Source organism: Diabrotica undecimpunctata, chromosome 8 (assembly GCF_040954645.1).
Source record: "Diabrotica undecimpunctata isolate CICGRU chromosome 8, icDiaUnde3, whole genome shotgun sequence".
Classification (NCBI taxonomy): Eukaryota; Metazoa; Arthropoda; class Insecta; order Coleoptera; family Chrysomelidae; genus Diabrotica; species Diabrotica undecimpunctata.
This window is the reverse complement of record NC_092810.1, coordinates 95,428,883-95,449,800: the sequence shown is the minus strand read 5'-3', so window position 1 is coordinate 95,449,800 and position 20,918 is coordinate 95,428,883. Positions and strand designations below refer to the sequence as shown.

At 30.4% G+C, this 20,918-nt stretch overlaps 1 protein-coding gene and 1 long non-coding RNA gene across 2 annotated transcripts in view; one reads left to right on the top strand and one right to left on the bottom strand.

The window, feature by feature from the left end:
* Positions 1–20,918, top strand: part of LOC140449008 (uncharacterized) — a 158,152-nt gene that overhangs the window by 42,591 nt on the left and 94,643 nt on the right. The window contains exon 5 of the mRNA XM_072542148.1: positions 19,562–19,709. Coding sequence (XP_072398249.1) covers positions 19,562–19,709 — 148 coding nt within the window. The remainder of the gene's footprint in view (positions 1–19,561; positions 19,710–20,918) is intronic.
* On the bottom strand, positions 14,587–17,755 carry LOC140447780 (uncharacterized). Its single transcript, XR_011951635.1, has 3 exons — positions 17,469–17,755; positions 16,533–16,691; positions 14,587–16,057 (listed from the first exon to the last, which is right to left on the bottom strand). It is a non-coding gene; the product is annotated as an uncharacterized lncRNA (long non-coding RNA).

Sequence of the window (20,918 nt, the reverse complement as noted above, 5' to 3'; positions counted from 1 at the left end):
GTTTTTAAGAGATTTTAACCGTATTTAACAACGTTTTAAAGTTAAAAGAAACAAAATTCATTAATCATACATAGTATTGAAAATTACTAATATTAAAATTATTATTTCTTAATATATTACATTATATTAATATATGAGATATGTATATATATATATATATATATATATATATATATATTATATAACAGAGTTAAGTAAATATCATTAACTCCATACCTAACAGCTGTTCGATTTATAAAATATATAAACTATATATAATACCTAAATTTTACATCTAGCCCAGTCTGGTTATACAAAAATCATCGATTTTACGGCAAAATGTTTCGCAGATATCTGAAGCTTTTAAGACATAGGTGGGGGTTACTAGATGACGAATAGATAAAAAGATACTCCTATTTTTACCTTGCGTTTTTTTTAAACAATAATTTATGGTCAGAATTTGGTTTTTTATCTATAAGTTTTTTCCCTTATAATTTAAATAAACAATATTTAAACCATTTTTTTATATCAAGAATATCTTTATTTTCCCGTTTTTTTCTTAAAATTGATAAATAATTTACGGAGATATTTGTAAAAAAGCAGTTTTTTTGCACTAATTTATAAATTTAATTAATTTATTTATTAACAAAATAAAATGTTATTAATACATTTCAACATTGAGAAACTACCGTCCTTTAAATTTGTGCGAAATTTCCCCCCGATAAGTCAAATAGTTTAAAAGTTATTCAATTTGTTTATCCCTGGGACTAATTATTTAAACCATTGAACTTGCCCTATGAATAATACTAGACACATTTAACAAATTTCATAGGATTTTTTAGGACTAATACTATCTCAGAAGTTAAATGAATATTGAGTTTTCATTGAAATTATTTACAAAATAAACGTTTGAAAAAGGGGTATGTTTTTTACTTATAAACAATTGTAATAACTTCTATATTTTTCAAGCTACAGACTTGTACGTACAACCATTCGATAGCTGGTAAAAAAACTCACATTTAACAAAACAAATAAATCTTTTACAAATAAAAGGAACGAAGTTAGCGACGATTTTTTTGTTAATTATATCTCCATTGTTTATTAACATTAAGAAGTAAAATTTGCACAAATTTTGAATGAAAATCTAAACTTTATATTGAATTTTATAGCTATAAAATTCATCCAATTTTTCGGAACTTAAAACCTTTTGAAACGAAGTTACTTTCGAAAGATCGACATAGGAAAGTGGAGGGGAAACTGTTTTAGCTCCTCGCTGCAAAATTTAATATTATGGTTACGGATTTATCATTCAAAAGCTTCAACAGTTCTGTAGGAATTTCATCAGGTCCATTTGCTTTTCCATTTTTAGCGTTTCTTATTGCGTATTTGCTTCTTCTTTCAATATGTCTGGCCCAGTTGCATTGATTATCTGAGTTAAGTTGTTTCTATCGTCTTCAAATAATTCATTTAGGTCTTCTGTCCATCTTTTTATTTTATTCTCTAGATCTACAATAAGATTTACATCTTTGTCTTTAAGTTTACCTATTTGGCATTTCTTTATGCTTCCTGTTATCTCTTTTAATTTTTTGTGCATATTGAACGCATCGTACTTTTTCTCATAGGTTTTCATTTCTTCACATTGTTCTTTAATCCACTCCTCTTTGGCTTCTTTTATTCTCTTTTTTATGTGTTTATTTATTTCTTTGTATTTGTCTGGGTAATTCTTCATCTTTCTTCTTTGTTCCATCAAGTCTAGTATATCTTGTGTCATCCACCCCTTATTATTTGTTGTTGTTTTTGTAAGATGTTTCTTTCCTGCTGTTTGTATAGCTGTATTTATGTACTTTAATTTTTGGTTAACGTTGTTTGTATCATTAATTTGTTGCTGCACTGAATGGAGGTTTTTACTTATTTCTTCTCCTGTTTCTTGTCGTATATTTTTGTTTCTAAGTTTATTTAAATCTAGTGCCTTTCTGTGTGGTCTTCTAATCTTTTTTGGTCTCGCCTCTATCACAGTAACTACCGGGTTATGATCTGAGCCTATATCAGCTCCTGGGTACGTCTTAGTACATTTAACAGCATTATGATACCTCCTTGCTATCATAATGTAGTCTATTTAATTTCTCACTATTTTTTCTTTGGTATGTTGTGGAGATGTCCATGTATATAACCGTCGAGGAGGTAATTTGAAAAAGGTATTTGTTATTACGAAGTCTTCACTTTGACCAAATTGTTATTTAATTGTTAATGTATGAAAAGACTGACTTAATAAGTGAAGACAAACAACCTGCAACAAAAAGGTTCAGACCTGACAGTGAAGTCGAATAAATAAACCACATTTTAACTTTTAAACCAATGTATGTAAAGAAAATAAAAAAAGTAAAGTTCAATAAACATTGCAAAATTTAATAAGGCAAGTGATGAAAAAATCGACTTATTTTATCAAAGCAGTAAGGCAGATTAGATTAATATTGTGTATCATATTTGTAAGAAAAATAGAATAAAAATCAATATTGTTAATTATAAAAATACAAACAATTATAATTAATATAAGGAATATAATAATATCATGTGTAAAAAATTACCTGAAATTTAATTTATGAAATATATAAGTATTATTACATCATTGATATAAAATGAAAAAACATATGTTGATTTTCCGGGATTTTCCGAGGTTTATGGGGGGTGAAAATTATGTCATCATTATTAATACTGCGACAGACTATTCGAGCAAAAAAAAAAATAAGTATTTAGGGTGAATTTCAAATGACTCAATTTTTCCGAGTTTTCCCATATTTTCCGGCCAGTGAAAACTATGTAGTTATTTATATTTCGACGAGCTACCCCAGAATAAAAAAAAGAGGCTTGCAGCTGCAAAGGAAGCCAAGATAATGTAAATTTTTCCTACGTGTTGCAATTTGAAGTTCCGATGCCGAAAAAAAACGGAGCTGAAACAGATATTCTCTCCACTTTCCTATGTCGATCTTTCGAAAGTACCGTCGTTTCGAAAAATTAGATAAATTTTATAGCTATAAGTTTCAATATAAAGTTTAGATTTTCATTCAAAATTTGTGCAAATTTTACTTCTTAATGTTTATAAACAATGGAGATATGATTTTTTTAAAAACAGTGACTAACTTCGTTTCTATTGGTCATAGAAGGTTTTTTATTTTTTAATGTGAGCTTTTTTACCGGTTATCCAATGGTTGTACGTACAAGTCTGTAGCTTGGAAAATATAGAAGTTATTACAATCGTTTATAAGCAAAAAACATACGCCTTTTTCAATCGTTTATTTTGTAAATAATTTCGATGAAAACTCAATATGCATTTAACTTCTCAGATAGTCTTAAAAAATCCTATGAAATTTGCTGAATGTGTCTAGCATCATGCATAGGGCAAGCTCAATAGTTTAAATAATTAGCCTCAGGGATAAACAAATTAAATAACTTATAAAGTATTTGACTGATCGGGGGGAAACGCACAAATCTAAAAGATGGTAATTCCTTGATGTTTAAATGTATTAATACCATTTTATTTTGTTAATAAATAAATTAATAAAATTTATAAATTAGTGCAAAAAAAATGCTTTTTTTGCAAATATCTTTGTAAATTATTTATTAATTTTAATTAAAAAAACGGGAGAACAAAGATATTCTTGACATAAAAAAATGACATAAATATTGTTTATTTAAAATATAAGGGAAAAAATTTATAGACAAAAAATCAAATTGTGACCATAAATTATTGCTTAAAAAAAACGCAAGGTAAAACTAGGAGTATCTTTTCATCTATTCATCATCTAGTATCCCCTACCTATGTCTTAAAAGCTTCAGATATCTGCGAAACATTTTTCCACCTTTTTTTTTAACCAGACTGGTCTAATCAGAGATACAGAATTTGTTACTACTAACTTTTATATGAATTAAGTTCCATAACGGAGGTAAGAAAAGTTTGATTTTTACTCCAATTAATTGAAGACAAGTGGATAAAGGTCATATGTCACAAAATTATGTTATTGAGTAATGAGCATTTTAGTGTCTTTTGATCCAATTTAATTATTTATTTTTTAAATTTGTATTGCTACACTTCTTTAAGCAGGTATCTGAAGGTACTTTTTTTACATTTTTAAATGAATTTAAAAAAGTTACCTTAACCCATTAGCGCCCAAGTTTTTTTTTGAAAATCTTTACTTTTAGGGTTAATTAGATGAAAATGTTAATAATTTAATCCAAAAAAATAAGTTTTTCGGTTTCATGTCTTTTTTTAAAAAAATTACATGGTGTTACAATATGGTAACGCTGGGCGCTTAAGGAATTTTTAGGATCGTTGAAATAAAAATTTTTAGTTTTTTTTTAAATATTTATTTGAGAATATTTTTATCGTCTGGTGTGGTATCCTATAAAACAATTAACACACAAACCAACGTTGGATTTTTGGCACATTGTCCAGATGTTGTACATCCTTCACCAGCACATCGCCTTCTACTGCTTGGTGTAACGAAATGATCGATGCGATCAAAACGAAGATATGGCAAGTTCTGTCTATGTAGAGTAGGTCTTCCTGTATATAAGGGAGGACTTCCATATCTTGCGAGAAGAACTTGGGCCAATTCTCTCCTAAACGATAGCAAGGATATATCTTTTTTATTTTTTTTATATAAATGCCATGAATTATGGACTGCAACATCCAACAGCCATGTTACAATTGGCCAGTAACATTTTTTACTGTGAATTGCTACTCGGTAGGTTGAAACACCTTGATCCATCAAGTCGGTACCCCCCATATTTTTATTGTATTCAGCAATACAGTGAGGCCGACTTACTTGAATATGGCGCTTTTCTTCATGAGAAAATCTTTTTACCGTGCCCAATGCTGAACCACCACAACTCGTAGATGCCATTGTGACAACATAGTTATCTTTCCATCGCACCAGTAAGATACCGCTGTTTTTTTCTATTGTATGTTGTGAACAGCCACGATTTCTTTTAGAAAACTCCTTCTTTTTTTCCAAGGGACAGCTAGATGGAATTCTGTTTTCTCTAATTGTTCCAATTGTGCCGTACCCCAAAAATCGTAGGTAACTAAATAAATTAAATCCTGAAAATAGGTTGTCAACGTGTAAATTGTAGTGTAAATCTGAGTGATTTATCTCTTCAAGCATTCGCACCAAAGGGGATGAACACTTGCCAAAAAGTTTATCGTATTGTTCATTTGAACGTGGATTTCTTCCTTGGTATAGGTCAAAGTTTACCAGATATCCAGTAGAAGTATTTAGCGACCACATTTTGTAACCAAAGCGGATTGGTTTATTTCGTATAAATTGTTTACATTGATGGCGGCCATAATACTTTATCATAGACTCGTCATATAATAGATTTTTTGTTGGAACAAAATTTTCAAGACATTTTGTTTTTAGTCTGTCAATCAATGGTCGAATTTTCCATGCTTTGTCACTAATATTAGGCTTAGTATTATCTGCGAAATGCAAAAACCTTTGAATTTGCAGAAATCTATTTCGTCTCATTGAATTAGAAACTAAAGTGTTCTTTACATCATCATGAGTATCCCAATACATTCTCTTCGATGGTAATGGATTGTACCCCGATAGCAGGAGAATACCTATAAAACAACGTATTTCTCCAGATGTAATGCATGGGTCAGTTTGGTTTACAAATTGTGCATATCGTTCTGATTCTTCCGCTAAGTAGTTTGCTGTCTCATCATAAAAAAATATACTGAACATATCAAGACATGATAGATTTTCATACCTAGAATAATCTTCTGGAAACGAAAAACTTGCAGACTGTAAGTCTCCTTGAACCCAAGCACAGGTTTTCATTAATACATCTTTTCTTTCATTTTGCCATAGTTGAAACGATGCTCTAGTTTCTCTTTCGGGTGTCTCCACTACTGTTTGTAACTGTAATAGAAATAAATTTTAAACCTAAGCCAATTAAAAAATTACTGGTTATACTTACATCTGTCTGCACTTTTTCATTGTCAGTACCGATCCTTTCGTTGCTAGAAAGTTGTATTTCTGCTTGCGCTCGTAGCTGCCTACTATAAAAATAAACAATTATAATATGTACGTATATCATTATTTGTACAACTAAGCACCTGTTAGGTTATTTATGAATCCACCTTCATCTTCATTCGAAGAATCCTCGTCTGTATCAGCACCATTTACATCTGGCGGTGTTATAAAAATATTATCGACTTGCTTAGCTAATTTTTCGTCACCGTAAACCATATCTAGCGCTTCTGCTAACGAAAATCCACGACTGAAAAAAAAATTAAATTATGACTCCGTAAACGCCCACCGCAACCATATGGTAACGGCGTACTTTGACTATTCCTACCAAATTCGCTACATTTAATTGTTGATAAAATACAACAATTTATAATAAGTTTGAGTATAATAAACTTAGTTTTTTTTTAAATATGCAAATATAGTTACTAGAAGACTGTCAAAAATTACTTACGCAAAACGGACCTCCATCTTTTTCTATAAACTCAAACCACACTGTCATATGATTATCTCTCGACGGTTGAGAGAAGACTAAAATACGAATCCGTTACGTTTTATGGGTGCCTGAAGTATTCCTAGAAACGATAGTTTTCAAAATATTATGTCGCTGACTAGTTCCATGGGCGTACCGCAGAATTTTTAAAAATCATGTGTTTTACGTTACCATATAGTAACGGTGGGCGCTAATGGGTTAAGCCAAATATTTCAAATTTTTTGGAAATATTGCCTTAATTTACGTAGTAAAAATATTTAAAAAATGTTAGGGTTATGTGGATAAAAGAGTTAAGTATCAAAAATGGGCATTTATTTAAAAAAAAATACAATACAGGATGCAAAATTATTAAAAACAAATTTTTTAGTATGTTCTTGTTTTCTTTTTAGGATTTTCTTTATTTTACTCCATCGTGTTTTCATAAAACCATCTGTACTCTTCGGGAACAAATTTTATTTTGTCTCTTAAATTTTCCATTTTTTCTAAACTCAAACAACCAGTTTTATTTTACAGTCTCTTGGTCTAGATTCCGTTCTGGTCAGATGTGCTGTTCTTTTTTGTTCTTAAATCTACTTGCTAAAATGGAATGTAGTCATTAAGGTATGTCTTATAGAGATAGAAGCCAAATTCGTACACTTTTATCCATTTTACATTATCACGAAAATTAACATTTTCATTTAAACTATTTGTTTGTTTTTCACATAAATAAATGTTCGTTAGCAAATCTTCAAATTCGTAGAAAAAATTTTCCATATTTACACAAATGCTATCTTTTGTTCTTGTCGACGTGATTATGTTAGGATATTGATCTGGAATAAAAATTGACTGATGTTTCCTTAGACCTGTTTGTATCCTTCCAAAGTCCCTGCCAGAATCTAAATACCTGTGGTCCACTTCAGGAAATTTATGCTCTATTATTTTAAAATATTCATTTAAAATGAGATATTGATATAGACCTACAGTTATAAGTTTTTGTTCTAACCAGAACATTAATTTGACCATATGATTAAATGACTTTTAAAAGCTTACAAAATTGGAATAGACAACTCGCTATTTCAGTACTACCTCGTTTAGCTACATCTTCAGTCCACGATAAAAAGTAAGATTTTGATCCTGATAAAGTTATGCAATGTATACCAAATTTATATAGCCACATTTGACGTAAATAGAATGCTCTTGATGTTGAAAGCTTAGGTAACGGCATCGTTTGTTGTAGATCCATTGTGATGTAGCACATATTGTTGTCAGTTATTGGCTTTTGAATATCTACTTTTTGAAATTTAAATACAATGCTACAGTTTTCTTTATGCTTAAAAGTATTTTCTCCAGAATCACACGTGCTACATGTGTCACTTTTTGGATATCCTAATGATAGATCTTCACGTCTTTTTAGGTAGAGTTCATACATTTTTGTTACATTTAATAATGGTGACAAGTACTTTCCATTCTAATTTTTGTTTCGAGAATAGTGAAAGCTTTCAGCTGGAAACATTTGAACATGTTGAGTAATGTAATCTACTACTTCTTCACAGATCTTGTGAGGCCTATTTGTATGTTGCCCTGGGTTACTTGGACTTGGAGCTGATTGAACTTGTTTAAGTTGTCTTTGAAGATTTAATATTTTCTTTGAGCCATCTTCGTAAAGCAAACAAATTGCATCCTTATAGACAGATATTTTTTTCCTTTCGCAAGTTATTGAGTATGTAAAAGAACATTCCCTTAACTTCTGCTTTTTACCTCCAGTACGAATTCGGTGTCTTGAAACTTGATATATCTCAATGCTTTTAAATGAAAGACAGTTTTTCTGCGTTATTTTTTAATTCATAAAATCTCTTCAATATAGATTCTCTAGCTTCTAGGCTGAATTTGGTTCCACACTTTAATCTGCTTGTTGTTTTACATAATACTAAATCTTCCTCAATTTTTTTTGCTGCCATAATTTTTCCATTTTGAGAAATATATTTCAGGTTTGGAAACAGCAGGTCCTTGTTCTTCTCCGGTAACATGTACCGAGCTTTGACTGTCTTCCATGTTGGTTTTTATTTGAAATTCTTCTGTCTTATTTTCGGCATTCACTTCTGCTTGGTTGTCTATATTCCGCATACTTTGTTTCTTTTCTTCATTTATCATATTTTTGTTAGAAAATTTTTCAGAAAAGATGTTTCATTTAGCATCATGTATTTTTTTGGAAAACATTTTGTTTCTGGTCTTTTCATAGTAGTCTGATTCTTCTAAATAGTCCGTACTTGAAGGAACGAATTCCTGACTCAGTGTTTTCTAAAAATAAAAAACTATATTAGTAAAATGAAAATAAATTTACTACATACTAAGGAATTATAAACCTTTTCAGCCAGGCTTACGTATGGTATCCATGTGTTTTTTTTTTTCATTTCATACCAAATATCTCAAAAGCACAAAACCAAATTTTTACTTATTAAAAGCTATTGGAGAATAATTTTAATAAAGTTTGGACAACGCATAGTGTTTATGAGATCCTGAAACAGCCAAAATAACTTGATTACAACAAAATGCATCAAACAAAACAGATTAGAAAATATCTAAATAACTTTGATATTATCTTAAAACGAAAATTAACCTTGAAAGGTTAATTACCTTGTCAACGAGGTTGGAAAGGTCAAATAAATATTCCCTTAGCGACAAAATTTCCAGAAGTCGATGGTATCTGAATGTCTGTATAATACTGTTTATTGAATAGCTCGTCAACTCTACAGGTATTTAAATCAGAAGAACATCTAGGAAGAAATACACCTAAAACCAACAATATTATAAGTAGGATGTGATAAAGACTGCAGTAAAAAGCATTAACTGGTAGATACTTTGCATAAAACAAGTATCAAATATACGTATATGAACCTTTATATAATATTGTAATATTACCTTGTTTAACAGTCTTTTCTTTCTTCTGTTGAAGATATAGTCTGTAAATTATTTTTCCTCTACTCTACATAATTTCTTCGTAGCTTTTTGACTTAGAAACTGTAAAAAAATTTGCACAAAATAAATAACACAGTTACACTGATTTCCATAACATAACCTATAAAGTTAAATGTCAGAAAACCAACTGTTAAGCTATTAAACATTTGAGTGGATAAAGGTAATATGTCCGCGATTTATAAAATAATACCTTTATCCACTAGAATTGGAAAATCTAGTCTGACATATTGCTTTAATACCTTCCTATTTTTTTAATTAGCTAAAAATAGGTAATTTTAAAATTAAATTTTAAAAGGTTAAACAGCACATTAGAAGAACAAAAAAATAATAAAAAAATTTTCTCAAAAAAGTGACATTATGACCTTTATCCACTTATGTTTTTAATTACAATATTCTAAATTATACCTATCAATTAACATTCAATTAACCGCTATTTGAAGCGCAATATTTTTCGGTAATTTGTTTTTTGCTACTATAAAAATAAATTGATGGTTTACCAACATATAAGTATGCAGCCTATAATTGTCCCTATTATGGGAAACATGGATTCTCTGAATCCATGCCGCAAACGGACATTATCTGGCCTTGAGATTTATTAATGAGCATAGCGAATGCTAATCAAACAGGGGGTTGAAGCCTTTTGAATTATATTGTGGTATGTGAGGCTATCATTGGAATACGTGGCAAAAGGACGATTTCCCTTCAAATCGTCCAGTCAAAATGGTTGCTTCAATAATATTTCCGGTGATACTGACTAAACGTGTGCCGTTGGATATTCTGAGTGGGTTCAAATTGCGTAGCAGAATAATTGGTGAGCCAATTTTCAACTGAAGGTTGTGTGGTGACAGCTCTGGTATATCCAGAGAATTTAAAAATGATGTTGGATAATTTACGACTTCGTCTTCATTAATAATAATAATTAAAAGATATCAGATCACCTGGTAACAACTGTTGAATCTGGTAATTACTATTTTAATGGGAATAAACGGAATTAAATAAATTGAACAAGAATGAACTTGTGTACATTTAAGTCAATTTTATGTTAGGTAACAGTGACAGTGACAAACATTCAGTTAATAAATTATGTAAATAAACTTAGTGATAAAGCTACGAACTTAACAAACAGTGATAAAGAAGACAAATTTCATGACACAAGTGAAAATTTATCTTGTGATTGTGGAAGACTTGGGAAAGATTATGGCGCTATTAAAAAAGAACTTGAAATCGTACGTAGACCGTCTTATCAACTTGAAAAAAGAACTTAAGAACAAGAAGATTTAATATTATTGTTAAAATTACAAAACACTAATCCAATTTTGCAACATGTACCGCCATCTACCAGTAAAATATCAGATTCTATTAAAACATCAACAACAAATACAAATTCTCGAAAAAGTAAATATAAAATAAACGAACAAAAAATTGTGTCGGCTAGTGAACCTGAACAAAAACCTACTGAACAAAATATTGGTTAAATACAAAACCGGTAGGAGATTCCGAAAGGAATTCCCCGACATAAAATAAAATGAATAAATACAACAAAACGATTTTCGGTAGCAAAATTTCTTCTAATTTTAATACACTCCCTCGACGGGGGCATCTGCACGTTTTACGTGTCTGTGCCGATATGAGTTCAAATGATTTGAAGGATTTTTAAACAAAACGGCGCCTAAAATATGTTTTGATTGTAAGGAATGGAATAGAACTGATTAGCAATCATTTTATAAAGTGTCCTTCCCTTTAGAGAGTCTAGACAATATATACAACCCATCTATATGGCCCAGTGGATCTGTTCATTAAAGTCATTAACAAATTTCGGGAAAGAACGCAGACAGCAGACAATTCATAACTTTGACTACAGCTACATATGTCCCTACAGCAGAGACACGGGAAGAAAACTCCTTTGTAATCAAACATATCGGGACTTTACAAAACAGTAGTGGAAATGCAGCCGTCCACACAAATGGAAATAATCTAGATCGAGACGTAGGAAGTTTAGAAGTTCCTGAAAAACTAATTCATATTTTGAATAGCAAAAGTCTGGTGAGTATGTTCCATGTTAATGTTCAATGTTTAGCAAATAAAGTACAAATGACAGATTTATTTCTGTTGGAATTTACCTTCGATGTTGTTTGCTTCTCAGAGCACTGACAGAGTGAAGATCTCCGATACATAAACATCGATGGGTATTTACTTGCTACCAGTTTCTGTAGGAAAAATAAAAAACGGTGGTACTGTAATATATGTTAAAAATACTTTAAAATTCGAAGCTATTAACTGTGATAAATTTAATATAGAACAAACATATGAATTTTGTCGAATTGTTCTACAAGATATTACACGGTTGTATTGGCAGTCTATAGATCGAGTAAATGTAACGATTTAAGTCTTTTTTAGAAATTTCGAAAATTTATTAGGTTCCATTATGAGGCCAAATTTAAAAGTAATAGTTTTGGGAGACTTTAATATTAATTTTATTGCGAAAACGGCAAATACTAGTAAGCTGACTTCTATAATATCATCATTTGGAATAAAACAAACAATCCATAACTATACTAGAATTACTGATACATCGGCTAAATGTATAGACAATATTATGACAAATATTAAAGAAGATCGGTTTCGGCCAAAGGTTCTTGAACCTTGTTTCTCTGATCACCGCGGCCAGTATATCAGTGTAAGCTTAACACCAATCCAGCAAAAGTCAAGTGTTTGCACATGTTTAACGATAAATCTTGATATAAATTACCCAGCAACGTTTCTAATAGATAATTATAATCTTGCAGCATCGCAATATTTTCCACTAAAAAAACTGGTTATCAACGACAGAAGTATGTCATGTCCGGTAAACTGGTTCAATGACAACTTAAAAAATATGAGAAATTATTTGCAAACGTATAAAATACGTGCTGATTCTACTAAAAACCCAGTACATTACAGCGAATATAAAAGATATAAAAATAATTACAATGCTAAGTTAAAAAGAACGAAAAATTGGCATATGATCAATTTATATTCAAAGAGTAGAGTAATATATTAACTTCAAAGAGTAGATTCAAGACGTGTTGGACGGTAATTAACTATGAGCGAAACAAAACAAATAGTTTACATAATTCAATAACCAACATATCTTGTGACTCTGTCAACAACTTTTTTGTTGAAATTGCTGAGAATAATATAAAATCTCTTTCAAATACACCAGACGACACAATTTTGAACTATCAAAAATTTCCAGCTCCATTAAATTCATTTTTTCTGTCTCCAACCAATCAACAAGAAGTATCCACAGTAATAAAAACATTAAAAAATTCAAATTGTTTGGATACTAATGAGCTAAACCCATATTTTATCGAAAGCACTAGTGAAATACCTACAATTGTAATTACTAAACCTTTAACACATCTTATTAATAGACTAATAACTTTATTTAAATACTCCAGATTATTCCTATTTTTAAAAAGGGCGATCGTGACCTTGTATAAAATTATAGACAAATTTCCATCGTTTCGATATTCATTAAAATAATCGAAAAAATTCTAAAGAAGCGTCTTATATCGTACTTCGAAACAAATAACTTTTTTACTAGTTCACAATATGGGTTTAGAAATGATCGTTCCACAACACATGCACTTTTAGATGTGATGAGTGCCATAGTTGATGGTCTTGAGAAGCATAATCACTCTGGCATAATGCTGTGTAATCTTTCAAAGGCCTTTGACTATGTTTTTCATGATATTTTGCTAAAAAAACTGCATTTTTACCGTATAAGAGGTATTCCTTTGTATTGTAGTCGTGTGGCCCATCCATGATGGGCCACACGCTTAATTATGATCAAGCAGAAATATTGAGAAGGAAAAGAAATTACAACAAAAGACTGTTTCTGGAAATGTGTTTAATTAAAACTACACAAAACACCTTAAATAAAAGGGAAGACATTGAAAATTTAGTGCTATATATATACAGTAATCTTCTTTTCAAGAAAATAAACAACAACTATATAAAAGTTCTTTAAAAGTTACACAGATTAAAGGGATTATTGCAAGTTTAAATGAGATAAAATTTGATTTTTATTGGTGTTTGGTTCTTTTTCCTTCTTAACTAGTTAGTAACATAAACTCTGTTTCTTGTTTAGTAAGTGCAAACGAAACATTTCTACATAATATTATATAAAATTTGCAATGAAGGTTTACATAAACATAGACCCCTCTGTCAAACTAACCTAAAATAAATATAAAAATAGAAGAGACATCCTCCTGGCTTGATACCGAAAGCTACCTAGTTCAGAAGCTATATGGCCTACGGAGAATGAGGGCCATAATTTGGGTGTGTCTTTTATGTTAGGGGTTCTGCGGCGTCCCTTACCATCCTGCTTCAGTGCAAGTTGTTAAGGGTTCGCTGGTGTGGTCCGATTATAAGGCGCTGAAACCAGCCTTTCACCCTTCTACTTCTGCTTTATATTGTACACCCGTAATACGCCATATATTGCCAGAGATTACGCGACTTATGTCTTCATGGACGTAGAAGGTAGGATTCGTTAGCAGCCCTAATAGCACACGTACGTCCAATGGACGTCCATAGTACGTTCCTCACGGACTTTAGGGACGTCCCTAGAACGTCCGCTTTGGTCCCAAGTACGTCCATTTAACGTCCTATATTGGTCCGAATGTCGCTGCGCCGAACGTCCGATGGACGTCCATTTTACGTCCCGAGCGGACGTAAAATGGACGTACCGGGACGTTAATTGGACCTTAATCGAACGTCCATAGTACGTCCGGAGGACTTACTGGATGGACTTTTTTGATGTTTTCGGACGTCTATTTTAGCGCTAAGGATGTAAATTAGACGTCAACGCCATTATATAAAGTACTAAAAATGATGTCATCCTGTGCATATTAGGAATGTATTTTGGGAAATAAAACGTAAATGTTTAATGGAACTTACATTTTATTATTACATTTATTTATTATTAACAAACGGGAAAAATTCACTGTCAAAATTATACAAAAATGCAACATTATAGGAATATAAAATCATTTTGAGTAATCAAACATACATGTTTAAAGGACATTACATTTATTATTACATATATTTATTTATTAATAACAAATGGAATGAAATGGAACTAATTCACTGTCAAAATTATACAAAAATGCAACATTATAGAAATATACACAAAATTACAGATAAAAATAAAATATACATGAATAAAATAAATAAGTACACATTTATAAAAAGTATCATTTTGCACTTTAGTGCTTCAAATAGTACCTAAAGCTATTGATACAAAAGATTCAGACCATACCTATGCTTGAACCATAATTAGTTCTGCGGTAAGGAACATGGTTCGATTCGATTGAACTTTTTAGGCGCGCTGCTAACAAAGTCGCAGTGGCCATGATGATTTCCAATCTCCGCTAGGAGTGGCACGAGAAGAAGAAGAAGAAGGAACATGGAAATGTGAATTCTGACGCAGTGAATGAGGGGGTATATGAAAACAAAGTAGATGAAGCAATTCAGGAGATTGGTTATTTTATAAAAAACCTTAAAAATAAAGATTGAAAGGTACCTCTTCTGGTAAGAGAATCCAGATTTAAGAAATTGTACATACCAGAAGAAGAATATGGTTTACACAATTTACAAAAACAGTAGATGCTTGTAGAAAAGTCGTATACATCTAATCGACATAAAAAATGTTTTTTAATGCTACTATAACATAATCAGTGTAAATTAGTAGAAGATGAACAACTAGACAGTAAACCATGCTGACCAGTATAAAGCTGATTCTTCAGATTTACTGTCAAAAAATTGATCAGTAAAGCCTCGAAATTTTAGGAATAGCAGAAAGAATTATAATGGAACGATAATTAGGAATCAATGAGTTAAGGATAAAATCAATAATTAAATTGTGATGAAAAGTGACCCTCAGTCAGAGATATATCAAAAATAAGCCATAGAGGCCTACATAAAAAGAATACAGAAGTCCTTAAAAATAAGTTGAGATATTCCGTCTGGACCAAGACCTTTATTGGTATTTAGACACTGTAAGCATGCTAGAATGTACAAATTTTAATAGTTAAAGAGTGAATATATGGCTGTGACTGATATGGGATCTTTGACTACACTTGTCTACACAGGAGAAAGAAGGATTGTGAATACTGCTAAAGAAATTGGCAAAATCGCTGAAACTGTGGCTCACTAAAAACAGAACCATTCAACTTCCCTTATCCCTTCCCATTCTGATTTCCCTTACAATTTTGTGGTCGGCAATTAAAAGCAGACAAGTCAATTGTTGAGTTCTAAAGTTGAAATCATAAGTATGAAAAAGATCAATACTTAATATGGAACTTTGTCTGTTTTATTTCAGCAGTAGATAAATTTTTAGGAACCTATTTTTAATAAATAAAAATGTCTCAAAAATTGACTGTCCCTTTCTGTCCACCAACCACACAATTTAACCATTACAAAATTATCATATTTGCTAATGCAACATGCAAATTAAATATTATCTGCCCTCTCTTTAGATCTCCTCAGATATTTCATTATCAAGTTTCAATTTCCTTCCCCATGGCAACGCTGGTTTTGGAGTTTTTCCAAGCAGCATCTGAAAACAAAATTAATGTACATTCATAAATTAAACAAATTTCAGATGTAGTTTATTATACTTTGCTTATTGTGAATAAATCATCATTCAAAGGCGTAAAATTAAACACATGAATTTCAAGTGCTGTGGATTTAATGAATCTCACATGAACTAAAAAAATAACAACACAACCATTGGTATTTATTTCTAATAACCAAATGAGCAGTAATTACACTTTAATACTTAAAAAACAAAAATAACAGTGTATAAATAAAATATACGGCCAACAACAAACCTTCATCTCATATAGCTAGGTGTAGTTCTTAAAGCAATCTCATAGCCAGACCTGAACATTTGTGAGTTGGTAAATTTTGCCATCTAAATTACATATAAGACACAGTTAACGATATGCTTCATACGCTGTATGTGGCCACTTAAGCGATAGTGTAAATTCTTAAATGTACCTTAAATTGATTTATGTTTACAAGTTACAAACCTTTTAAAATCAGAGCTATATGTGTGTCTTCAAAAGCTTTATATTGATTTTTCCCTAGTCAACTATATTTTCCTTGAATTTTATTGCAGATTAGCTTCTTAAGGCTTCTCCTAACAATTCGTTTATGGTCTCCTCACCAATTTTGGAAAGCTCATTATCCTAAAATATAAATCAACATGTAACAGTAATCTGACTACCCCACAAACTTGATCATCCATGCTTAATTATTTTAGCTTAAACTATCTAATAAAAAAACAGCCTCTGTTACAAAATCAATCAAACATTCATTTGCAAATTTTGGTTTCTCATAACCATGGTAAATGCCTATTAAATCTACAATTTTAGGATATATAAACAAATTACACTTTTTTTTGTGACGATAAAAATACCTTTAAAATTTGAGTCATATGTGTCAGAGTATTTGTTCTCTGGGTGAAGCAAGAAGGGTTCTAACATTTGAAGGCAAATGAGAAAGATCAGGAACTTCGTTATGAATTTTTAATAAATCACCTAGTAATAAAGGACAAAGTCTAGTTGTATAACTTATTGGAAAAATTAAAAACATCTCGATAAGGTTCTCCAGAATTCTCGTTACAACCATATTTAGACCCTTCTTCAGTTTCATTGAAAGAAGAGCTTTGTAAATGATCACCAGAATGGTCGTCCACGTGGTAATTTGGATTATTTTAGGTACTTAACATGTTAATAAAAAGTTTAAATCGGATGTATTGTAACCTGAACTATTTGAACTGAAACTATCATCAAAATGATCAGTTACGGATTCCGAAGAAAGTTTGAAGATGGAATATCGGGGTTATTAATATTTTCAACAATATTATCTACGTTTTTCGTAACCATCCTCTGTTGATGACGCTTAGAAACAAATCGTTTTCTTTTAAACATAACTAATTTTAGGAAAAGAAAAATTACACTTACCTTTTTGTAATAAAATAAAAACCAATCTCGGAAGTAACCTAACAAATAGTACCAAACTTTTAACGATATACTAAAATATAACCAAAGCAAGCCCAAGCATCAAAAAAGTTGCTAATTCACACCATTTGCACTTTATACTGCTTAAATAAAATTATTTTGTTTCTTTTAAGCATTAATAATATTATTATTAAACTGTGCCATTTGTTTAAATAGGTATGACATGACAATGACAATTAATATAATCATCAATGACAACAATCATCATTACTTTGCGCAGCTAGAGTATATACGACCACTTGGTCATCTTTTCAAAGATGATTTCAAGATTTATCTTGTTGATAAAAATCATATTTTTACTTATTAGAATTAGCAAACAGATATCATCGTGATAACTAGAATAATAAAACAATTGTAACGAATTATCTAGAAATAAAAGATTTTTACAATTTACCTAAAAACAAAAACATGTGGATATATTAAACTATACAACTTTTAATTAATCATGATTTATCCTTTTCACTTTTAATTATTTTATTAACGTAAATAATTTTTTATTTTATTGAAATATTTGCTATTTGATTCCATAATTGGTAAATGTCGGACGTCCAGAAAACGTCCGAGTTCGGACGTCCAGGGAACGTCCCAGTACGGACGTCCAGAGAACGTCCATATTTAGTCTACCCAAAGTACGTCCCACTTCGTACGTCCAAAGTACGTCCATTTTACGTCCGGACCAAAACTGGACGTATATTGGACGTCCATAGGACGTCGTGTGTTACTAGGGAGAGCTGGCTAACTTTTTAGATCAGCTTTGACCCATTCGTCAATATCAGTTAAAAATTTACCGGAAATTTTAATGGTTTACTTTTACCAGCAAAACAACACCTTCTGATACCTATACCAACGTTTATATATACATATATACCATATATATATATATATATATATATATATATATATATATATATATATATATATATATATATATATATATATATAATATATATATATATATTTGTTTGACATCATGGTCATTAGCATTCAAATTTAAGAACTGAGGTTTTGTTAGGCTAATCAAAAGTTTAAAGTTTTGTTGTTTCTTGTTTCAAGTAAAGAAAATTTTAAGTAAAATTGGTTTTCACGTAATATAAATGTATGTAGCTTTATAATCTTATTATTATAAAAATTTGATTTATTTTCTTGTATGCTGATTGATAAGATAACGACAGAATTTAATAATTGTTTTATTCGTTCATATAAAATAAAGAAACGTAAATTTTTGTAATATGTATAATATATTTGTATTCTTATCCTTTCTTCTCTACCCGATAAAAGACAACTAGAAAATCTTTTGAATCCATTGAACACAGGTAATATAAGGATTATTTTACTTTTGATAACAAATAAGTTATAATTCTTTTTTATTGGCTCAATAAACTAAGATTAAAGTCAAAATAAACAATCATAATAATCATGATATATGATTGTAATAGACGTAATAGATTGTAATGTTTCACGTAATAGACGTGAAATCAAATACCAAAAACACAAAAACCCAAAAATAAGTAACAGCAAAACAATAAAACAATTAACAGGGTCGAGGCAATTAATGTAATTATTTTGGTAAACACTCGCCCAAGAATGCGGTCCGCACACTAATTGTTGGACGCTGAATACGCTAAATAATACTTCCGTTTAATTGTTCTACAACCCTTAGTCTCTTCTAAAATGCAACGGAATTCAGTAACGAGTAGGTTTTTTAGAGAAACTTAAGTAGCTATTATAACGTAGTTCTTAAAAATTTACCATTGTTAATCAAAATGTATCGTTAAATACGAGATGTATTAAAATAGTTATAGCATTTATAGTCTTAAAATTTGGGACGCTTAACAAAACAAATGCTCACAAGTTTATAAATCTAATATTTATATTAATAATAATATTATGCGACAATACTTATTGTTTTTCCTTTAATTTGTACAAACTATTTCTCACGTATTAAAAGGATTTTTATGATCTTTATTACTGCTTTAATCTCAATTATTGTTATTATTCTCGGTTTGGGTTAACTGTTCTATTTAAATTTGTTTCAGTTAGCTACAGATTTCTACTTTGTGTCTGGGATTATTGCAGCAGGAAATATACATGCAAAAACATCCAACTGTCCGGTTTATTTGTACAGGGTTTCAATAGATGCCGGCTTAAACCTTCTTAAAAAAATTGCAAAGGTTACTGACCCAGGTAAGATTTGTAATAAATTACTCATATTTGTCGCTTTTACGCAAGTAGTATTTTACTGTTTCAATTGTGACCCATTTGGTCTAGAAAGTCCGAAAAGTGTGTAGTGGGAAGGGTTATTTGGGAATTAAGGACATCACATTCTGTTTCCAACCATATGAGTGTGAACTAAATGCAATAGAAATGAATTTGACTAATACAATGAGCTTTAACCTCATAATAAAAATCTTGGATGACAAAGTACGGCAATAAAATGACTTTAATAGTATAATAAACTATAAGTGGATATTGAGGTCTTTTAGAGCACGACTGCGCAGCCGGAGTACTCTACATAGAGCAAGTGTTTTAAAGAGCAGTTGTCCACGAAAACTTCACGCTATTTTTTTTATTGATACACTTTGTAATCATGTATTACTACAAAAAATTGAATTTTGAGGCTTAAATTGTTTCTTGCAACAAAGTGGTTTATTTTGTTTGTAGTATTTTTTGATTCGAATGGTTCACTTGGATTATTGAGAGTACATAATGTAATGTTCTTTCTGTATTGACACTCTTACTTACAAATTGGGTATTAACTCATTTTCTTTTCTAAGACTTTATTAAGTTTATCAATTTTGAGCTCTTTTTCTTTTGCGTATTTCATAAATTTTTCAGAAGAAGACGTATTAATATTATGTTGAGAACTTTCAGAAACTGGGTTATTTGGATTAGAATATATTTTGATAGGGGAACAATGGACAGGATCGAAATATTTTTCATCTTGAAGCTTTGCCATTTTCAAATTATAATCTAGAACAGCTTTTTAAATATCGATTTTGTAAAAAAGTTGTTTGATATCGGGATCTGAGACGTTGGCTTTAATTATTTCGATTTCTTTAGTTGAATTGTTAATAATTTCCTCTAGGTCGTTATATTTTTAAGTATTCTCTTTCTAGTAAGTCCAATATGTCTCCAAATGTGCAACAGTCTACAGGAAATTCCCAATCTCTAGAGCAGATGATCAGCGAATTAAAAAAATCTAAAAGTAAATTATATAAAACGACCTATAGAAAATTATCAACAACTCAACTTAAGAAATCGAAATAATTAAAGCCAACGTCTCAGATTCCGATATCAAACAACTTTTTTACGAAATCAATATTTAAAAAGCTGTTCTAGATTATAATTTGAAAATGGCAAAGCTTCAAGATGAAAAATATTTCGATCCTGTCC